Here is a 9,606-nt window from a genome sequence, read left to right on the forward strand (position 1 = left end):
AAAATTATCATAATTTTGAATTTAAGTATTTTATGTTATTTCTCGAAATACTAACTTTAAATCTTAATTTTTTAAAAACATCTATTAAAGAACATCTAGTTCAAAATTAACAAGGTTATGTGCCAATAAATATAAGTTTAAGAAATCAGCAGTAATAATATAAGTTTAAAAAAAAATAGAATAAATTTAAGCGACACGAGAATTCTTAGGAGTGTATTCGAAAAAAAAATGCAACACTATGTTTTGAGAATAACCTTCGAACGCATGGATGGATATTGATCAAATTTTCACTAAAACTACACAGAATGTTTACATGTGCAAAATTTTGTGAGGTTTTGTCAAGTGGTTTTTGAGATAGCTTCCGATGAATATGTTCATAAACTTTTGGTCTATAGGCAGGATCGTTAAAAACTCAGGAAAGATCTTTAGTGGGCCCCAACACAGCTGGAAATCAACTACTCGACCAAAACTCATTTATTATTTGTTTTAAGAGTCTTTGGGAATCTTTCGGTGAGCTAAAATTTGAATAAAACTGAGGATGACTGATTCTATGGAAGTAAAGAATATGATTTCACTTTTGAAGGTTTAATCAAGCACAATCTGAACCTTACAATTATATCAGTGGTAAAATTGGTCAATTCTTTTTTCTGGATGGACGACCAACAGACTAAAAATAGGCCAAAATTCAAATTGACTGGTTTAAAAAGGGGGCTTAAATCGAGCGCCTAACAATTGGAAAGCTAGCGGTGTGAAATTTTGAAAAAAAAATATCGAAATAACCCTTTTTCAGCAAGCTCCTGGCCAATCTTCTGAAAAAAAAATTTCGTTGACAAGTCTTCCCTAGATGTTTCGGAGAAGATAATAAATATAAGTAAAAAATAACTGATAACTAGTTTTTAATAATAATTAAGGCTGGCAATTCGAGGAAGCTGTGATTCCGTAAGTGGTAAATAATGATTGTCACAATAAAAACCAAATATACAAAAAAAAAAATACCTTTAATCTCGACCGTTTCCCTTCCATAGTACTGCTATAGATCTCGATATTGATATTGAATTGATTTGTTTATTTTGGTTGTCTTTGGAAACGTGTCATTATGAGAAACTTTGGTGAAGTGATAATAAGTCAACGATTTTGGTTTTTTGCAGAAGGAGGACAATGTGCTAAACTTGTCATAACTTTGATCTAGTACAAAATTGTGAGTCAATTTGAAGGAAGAACTCAAAAGAAAAAGATAAAATCAATCAAAAAAATCCTTGGTTTGGAAAAGGGCAAGTGCTCGTGCCGCCCAAAAATAAAAGTCGATGTACTTCTTCATTAAACCCTATCACGAAAACCAACTGACACCAATTCACCAAATTTTGCACATGTAAACATAAGATTTCTAGATAGTGTCAATGAAAATTTCATCAATTTCCATTCATGCATTCAAAAATTATCCACAAAACATAGTGTTGCATTTTTTTCGAATACACTCCTTATATGGTTTGATAAAAAGCGATGTGTACTAAATAAAAAATAAAAATTTATGTTTAAGTTTTGAAAAAAATTCTGAAAAAATCTCACTGTAGTGAATAGAATCCAATTCCTGAAATTTGTGTACTTCAATAGCTCACATGTGAATTCATAATTTAAATGAAAAAAATATCTTTGACTTTGTTCATGACAAGTGGAACGCTTTATATGAGAAGAAGGACTGATGAACATGAAAACTTTTTTTCCCGGATTATTTCAGTAGATACCAATTTGAGCAATTCAACTGCAATATTGTTTTTCAAAGTCAAAGATGTAGCTGTGAAACAATTGTTGAAATTTTAATTTTGAAAGATGGAGTTAGTGAACTTTGAATTTGTTTGATGAAACTCTTAAACAACTTATCCGAAGACATAAGAAAGCCATAAGAACTTTTTTTCAGATATTTTGTACATCATATATTTTATACAAAACCTCACTGATTGAAAGTTTTCAATAAAACTTTGTCATGATATTCGATCGAGTCCAAAGAACGAAAGAACATAAGCCTGAAAATATTAAGAAATTTTCGAAAAAGATACAACGGCTCACCGGCAGGACTTGAACCTGCAATTTCCGCTTTTAAAAATCTCCGAAATTTAAAATTTATGCGTTTTTTTTAAATATTTACGATGCAAAATAAAAAGAAAAAAAAATTTTGCTCAGTTTCCTTCCAAATCCATCACTATCAAATTGATAGCTGACAAAACCGTTGATATTTCAAAAAATAACTGCAAGTGAGTGGTGGAAAATTATGCAAACACTGTCAAAAATGTCCACAAAGTTAAAATCAAACATTGGAGTGGAGCACATGATCGGAAACTACGGTTAAGGGTTATCAAGGAAGTCGAGTCTCATACCAGAATTATAAAATTTGAATAAGCCAGAATTGTGGCCTAGTTCGTAAGCTGTACAGCCGGTGTCGAGGCTATGAGAATGAGAACAGTTATGAAGACCCTATTTCAAACCAACTCTAGCGTCTTATAATATATCTGCTCGAGGAAAGGTCCCTAGCATATTAAAGTTTGTATTTGCTGTTTGTAAAGAAAAAAATACAATGATATGCAAAGTTCCGCTCCTGTAGAAAAATAACAATTTAAAACGAAAACTTTGGTTTTCGCTATTTTTAAAAGCCCAAATGAGTAATTTTGTATGTGTCTCTCGAAACGTAACGTCGATCTATCTTAACCGATTATATTTTATGATCAATCTCATGATGATTTACTTCGTTATTGTCAGATTTTACCAGCAGATATTCCATTAAAAACGCTATTTAGTGGCTCAAAAATAATCAAGTTTTGTTAATTTCGAAACAGCTGTATCCACTTAATTGCCCTCAGTTTCTTTTAAAAGAGAAGTATTGGACCGAAAAGTAGCAGGAATTGAAGGAGGATGATGCAGCCACGTAGAATACAGATAAGACGAATTAAAAGTTGGAAAAACTTATCAGTATTATGGCTGTACCAAGAATAAAGTAGAAATTTTTCTTATAAAAAAACAAAAAAAAATTCCATTTTTTTTCCATGAGTTATCATAAGATTACCTTCTGTTTACGCTGAACCACCCTGAATGTAGTGTTCTAAATATTTATATTGTACTGTAGTAGTTTTATGGCAGAGAAGTAGATGAGCTTTTTCCTTTGTACAATACGCTTATTGTTTACTAGAATAGTGATAGGAGAGAGTCTACACAATTCAGGCTCTCTTAGGTAGATTATTTTGAGACTCTAATAAATCTGCCTCTTGGCTCTTAACCACCGCACGAGACGGTCGGTTCAATTACCTCACTAGCCCCTCGAGCTAGTCGAGGTAATTGAACATTCATAGTGGTCCTTCGAGCCGGATGTGATCTAGTTGTCCGGAAGTACAGTTTTGTGCTAGTGAAGTGACCTCAGAAAACGCGGAACTTGGACGTTCACCCGCGAATCAGTATCGGAACAATTGTCCGATCACAAAATGGTGGACATTGCGTACAACGTGTTCTGAACAATGGAACAATGTGCTGTGGAACAATTGTCGATTGTTCTTCGAAACTTGAACAATTTGTGCGATCAATGAGATCCAAATTAAATGGAACTATAAGTGCAAAAAAACAAAACCCGATCCAAGTGCATGAACTTTGAGCGATCGGTAGAAATAAGTGAAATTGGAACTTTAACCCTCGATCACACGTGCATGAACGATCGAGTTGTGCAAAACAGTTCCAGAGGAAAAGTGCTACAAAAGAACGAAAGCGGTTTGCATGGTGCAGTAGAGTGGATGACGTACTGTGCAGGTCGAAAGAGCTCAAGAGAATTCGCCATTTTAATGCCAGTTTGATCCCCCACAAGGCTGGATTGCTGGATATGTATGTATGATATGCCAGCATGTTTTAACATTTTTCAGGGTCGATCATTTACTGGTGGAATCGTTGATTGGAAGTCAGGTAAGATCGTGCAAGTGGGTGCGTTGTTTCCGGAAGTTTAGTTGCAAATTGAATATTCGAGCATTTTTCCTTTTTCGCAATGGCGGCTGAAAAGAAGATCCAGGTCATGTCCTATTATCGTATGATAGACTCCATTGAGTTACGAGCGGAAAAATTGCTTTTGTTTGTGCGTTCGTTTGATACCGAGAAGCAAGAAAGTTCACTTCTCGAAGACAAGCTTGAGTCGATTGACCAGATGCGTTCTTTATTGCATGAAACTGAAGTTAAATTATATGGGGTAATTAAGGAGGATGAGGTTGGGTCTCTGCAGATGACGATTGAGAAGATAGAAGATTTGTTTGATGATATTCGTCACCGAGTTCGAAAGATTATCCGGGAAATTGATCCTCCCAAGCCGATAAGTGCCCCAGCAACTATCCATTCAACACAACACCTCCATACAAAATTGCCAGATATTCCTCTTCCCCGATTCAATGGCCAATTGGAAGACTGGCTGACATTCGAGTCCCAATTTAATTCTTTGATTAAGCGGCGTGAAAGTTTGTCAGAAAGTAAGAAGCTATTCTACCTGAAGGCTGCCATCCAAGATGGTTCAGCCCGTCATGTCCAGTCCTCCGAAGACAATTTTTCATCACTCTGGAAGGCATTATGTTCAGAGTTTGAGAATAAGCGATTGTTGGTAGATAGGCATATTGCTCAGCTGTTTCATCTGAAACCTTTAGTTCGCGAGTCTGGATCCGCATTACGAACTTTACTGAGTGACGTTACTCGTAACATAAGAGCTTTGGCTAATCTTGAGCTAAAATAAGAACCTTTATCTGAACAGTTCTTGGTTTTTCTGGTATGCGCGCGATTGGATACCCGCACCAGAAAGGATTTCGAGCTTCAGTTTACTGATCATTCCTTGCCATCTTGGGAGAAACTTCTCGAGTACCTACAGTCTAGATGTAGATGCCTAGAGAGCATAGACCAGGATAAACAAGAGGTTCATAGTTCAAGCTTTCGAGGAAGATTCGGGCACAATGAGCGAAGTGGGTCACACTCATCTAAGGTTTTAGCGATCAATACCGGCAGGTCATATGGTAACCCTGTTTGTTTTGCATGTAAGGGGAATCATTATTTGAGCAACTGCGAAGACTATCTGAAGCTACAATTACGCGATCGTATCTCGAAGGTGCGCAGTCTTGGATTGTGCATGAACTGTTTCAGTAACCGACATCATGTTAGAGACTGCAAGGGGAGCTCCTGCAAGAAATGTGGAGGCCGTCACCACACTACGTTGCATGATAACAATGCTAACCAGCCAACTCAACCAACACCTACCCCGCGTAGGACCCCTGAGATGCCTACAACGTCCTCAAATGCGCTAGTAGCTTCCGTTGCATGTACTAATTCGCAGCCAAAACAGTACATTCTCTATACCGCAGTTTGCATGATAGAAGACGAGTTTGGAAATTTGATCAGTTGTCGTGTTTTGCTCGACAGTGGGTCGATGCATAATTTAATATCCACGCGTGTGGTACACGCGTTGCGCTTGCGAAAGACGATGGTGAACATGTCCGTTGAAGGTATTTCCGGTGCGCCTAAGATTATTTCGAGTCAAGTCAGAGTAAAGATCCATTCCACCTACAAGTCAGACTTCACCTACAGCACAGAATGTTTGGTCATGAGCAAAATTACAGGAAACTTGCCAATCAATTCGTTCAATATTGATCCTGGGCAAATTCCGTCAGAGATAGTACTCGCAGATCCGTGGTTTAGTCAATCACGAAGAATTGATATGCTTCTTGGAATACAAGTGTTCCATGAAATGTTTACTGGGCAAACCCATACCATAATTGAAAATCCTCCTTGTTGGTGCGAAGAAACCGTCTTTGGTTGGGTAGTAGGTGGTGCTATTGAAAGACCAGAAGTTGATCGAACGATCTCTAATGTCTGTAAGATCGTTACGAATGAGGCGTTGAGTGAGCAAATTAGCAGATTTTGGGAAGCCGAGTCCATTCATGAGCCCCGAATGTTGACTCACGACGAAAGAGCCGCAGAGCAAAGTTTTTCCGATACTTGCTGCCGATTGGAAAATGGTCGCTATGAAGTAGGTCTGCCATTGAGACCCAGTATAAAGGAATTAGGTGACAGTCAGGTGACAGAAAAACGATTGATTCACGACCAAGATCTTTACGACCAGTACCGAGAATTTATGCATGACTATGAAATCCAGGGCCATATGATTAAGTGTGACACCAATTGCCCAGAAGGATATTTTCTGCCACACCATGCGGTGCTTAATTTGGCAAGCACCACGACGAAGACGCGTGTCGTTTTTGATGCGTCTGCAGCAGCTTCGAGGGGAGGTTCCCTGAATGATCACTTGTACGTTGGCCCTACCATTCAGCCCAAGCTCGCCGAAATCGTGCTACGATTTCGGGTGCCCAAGATTGTATTTACGGCAGATATTACGCAGATGTTCAGGCAAATTAGAATCCGAGCAGAAGATCAGAAGTACCAACAGATATTTTGGCGTCGCCAGCCGAACAAATCTTTAGAGGTGTTCCACTTGACGACAGTAACGTATGGGACAGCCTGTGCGCCTTTTATGGCTACAAGAACGCTCGAGCAGCTTTGCACGGATGAAAAAGAGCGTTTCCCCTTAGCGTCGAAGGCGGGAACCGAAGATGTCTACATGGATGACATCTTGAGTGGAGCGGACACGTTAGAAGATGCCCTGAACCTGCAGACTCAATTCGTCGAAATGACCCAGGCCGGTGGGTTCAATCTCCATAAGTGGGCGTCGAATCATCCCGAATTAATGAGGCAAATTGATAATACTGAGCATGAAAGAGCGTTTTTCGAAAATGAGAAAACCACAAGAACTTTGGGTTTAACCTGGCAACCCAGAAAGGACGTATTTTTGACCAGATTGCACGAAATTGAATTCCACCTGGGACAGACGACAAAAAGAACCATATATTCTGATATCGCCAAGCTTTACGACCCACTGGGACTGCTGGGTCCGTTGATTTTCGCTGCGAAAGTACGAATGCAGAAAATCTGGCAACTGAACGTAGACTGGGATGAAATATTGGCACGAAACGACGCTGAAATCTGGGATGTTTTCCGTAACCAGCTGAAAGAGATGGGTGAAATAGTTGTTCCTCGTTGTGTTTTTCCCCATTCGAACCCGCGATCTGTTGAATTGCATGGATTTTGTGACGCCTCCAGTCTGGGATATGGAGCTTGCGTCTATGTTAGATCTTGTGATACGATAAACTGTAAAATTTCCCTCCTTACCTCAAAATCTCGAATCGCACCCTTAAAGAACGCTAAACTCACGATACCGCGCTTAGAGCTAAGCGGGACGCTTGTACTTGCACGATTGATTTCCAATATAACGCACAACCTTAAGATTTCATTTTCCAGAATCATTCTCTGGTCCGATTCCACCACAGCACTTTCCTGGATCAAGACCGACCCTAGCCGACTCAAAACCTACGTAAGCAACCGAGTCATCGAGATACAAGAGTTGGCTAAAGGCATTGAATGGAGATACGTGGGGACGCATGGCAATCCAGCAGATGTAATATTTCGAGGATTGTTGCCTTCCGAGATACGAGATTGCAAAATCTGGTGGTCAGGCCCGAACTTCCTGTACCACGACGAAGAAGATTGGCCTAAAAGATTCCAGCACATCCCGACCGAGCAACTTCCGGAAACGAAAAACCCAAACATGAGCCTCACAGTTACTGACCCTCCTGCCATGTTTTACCTGTTTGCGACGGAGAACAACTTTAGAAAAATGCAGCGAATAATGGGATTAGTTCTACGGTACATCGACCACATACGACCCAAGAAAGACCGACAGCATCGATACGGCGTCCTACGTATTCCAGAGCTACAACGAGCGACGGTTGCATTGACCAGTATTGCGCAACAAGAGACATTCCCCAACGAATTCAGCTGCCTCGACGCCGGAAAGGTAATTCACAGTAAAAGTAAACTAATCAGCTTATCTGTGTTTTTAGATCGATCAGAATATGTTCTGCGAGTGGGGGGTCGAATTCGTCACGCACAACTGCCCGAAAGTCAGAAGCATCCTATTATTCTGCCAGCCACGCACTGTTTCACTCACGCCGTGATTCGTGCGTATCACGTTGAGATGTTGCATGCCGCTCAACAGCTTCTTCTTTGCGGATTACGCCATCAATTTTGGATTCTGCATGGCCGCAGTACGGTGCGAAGGGTTATTCGCCGGTGTGTCACTTGCATGAAAGCAAAACCGGTAGGAATGCAGCAGAAAATGGGTGATCTACCCATTGCGCGATTGGAAGGTGTGCATGCATTCTACAACACTGGGGTAGATTTTGCCGGACCGATCTACCTGCGACAGCATAACAAGCGTGGGACTGTTTCGTACAAAGCACATGTGGCGGTCTTTGTATGCTTTGCTACACGTGCGATCCATCTAGAGCTAGTGGGCGATTTGACAGCGGATTCCTTCATCGCCGCACTACACCGATTTGTGTCCCGTCGGAGCAAGTGTGCCAGATTGTTCTCCGACAACGGTCTCAACTTTGTGGGCAGCCGCTCAAAGTTACGAGAAATGTACGACCTGTTTCAGTCCCAGCTCCTGAAGGATAAATTGAACGACTTTTGCTCCAAGTCAGCCATCGAATGGAACATGATCCCACCTAATGCCCCACACTTTGGCGGACTGTGGGAAGCCGGTGTGCGCTCTGCCAAGTACCATCTTAAGCGCATCACTGGAACAGCGAACATGAACTTCGAAGAATACACTACAGTGTTGGCCCGCATCGAAGCGCTGCTCAACTCGCGGCCTATCACTCCGCTGTCCGAGGACCCACAAGATTTGCGACCTCTGACTCCTGGTCATTTTTTGGTCGGCCGCCCTCTGACAGACATCGCAGAACCGAGACTGGTCGAACGCAAGGAATCAACACTATCCCGCTGGCAACGTTATTCGAAAATGGTCCAACATTTCTGGGATCGTTGGTCTCATGATCACATCACGACGCTACAGAACCGCAACAAGTGGCATGTGCGGTACCCTGTGAAAGCTAGTCAACTGGTCATCATTCGAGAAGACAACGTGCCGACATCAGCGTGGCGTCTCGGCAGAATTGAAACGACTATTCCTGGTCCCGATGGTTTGGTGCGCGTCGCAGATGTGCGTGTTGCTGATGGGTCCAAAGGTACCAAGGTATTCCGACGTCCGATAGCCAAACTGTGCCTGCTGCCAATCGAGGACAACGAGGTAGAACTTGAACACGACTCCGAAGATGGCAACGAGAATTCCGAAAATAAGAAAAGTGATTGAAATTTTCTATTTCAATGGGGGCAGCATGTTTACGCTGAACCACCCTGAATGTAGTGTTCTAAATATTTATATTGTACTGTAGTAGTTTTATGGCAGAGAAGTAGATGAGCTTTTACCTTTGTACAATACGCTTATTGTTTACTAGAATAGTGATAGGAGAGAGTCTACACAATTCAAGCTCTCTTAGGTAGATTATTTTGAGACTCTAATAAATCTGCCTCTTGGCTCTTGAACACCGCACGAGACGGTCGTTTTACTGCAGCTCGCGTGTTACAGTTTTTTTTATCCGAGCCCGTACTAAGTGTCCGTGAACGTCGCAGGTGTCCGTTGTGCTTTTC

General features: G+C 41.1%; 2 protein-coding genes across 2 annotated transcripts; both read left to right on the forward strand.

Annotated features, from left to right (window-relative positions):
- The first annotated feature begins 4,015 nt into the window (after positions 1-4,015).
- LOC129753540 (uncharacterized) lies at positions 4,016-4,744 on the forward strand. Its single transcript, XM_055749363.1, has one exon. The coding sequence runs from the start codon at positions 4,016-4,018 to the stop codon at positions 4,742-4,744; it is 729 nt and encodes a 242-aa protein (XP_055605338.1).
- A 214-nt stretch (positions 4,745-4,958) lies between these two features.
- Positions 4,959-9,268, forward strand: LOC129753541 (uncharacterized). The gene is made up of 2 exons (XM_055749364.1): positions 4,959-4,967; positions 5,045-9,268. The coding sequence occupies exons 1-2, from the start codon at positions 4,959-4,961 to the stop codon at positions 9,266-9,268; spliced, it is 4,233 nt and encodes a 1,410-aa protein (XP_055605339.1).
- Positions 9,269-9,606: the final 338 nt, after the last annotated feature.

This window comes from Uranotaenia lowii, chromosome 3, assembly GCF_029784155.1.
Source record: "Uranotaenia lowii strain MFRU-FL chromosome 3, ASM2978415v1, whole genome shotgun sequence".
NCBI lineage: Eukaryota > Metazoa > Arthropoda > Insecta > Diptera > Culicidae > Uranotaenia > Uranotaenia lowii.

Excerpts from the sequence above, each read along its gene's own strand:
- LOC129753540 (XM_055749363.1), top strand. The coding sequence starts at position 4,016 with ATGGCGGCTGAAAAGAAGATCCAGGTCATGTCCTATTATCGTATGATA.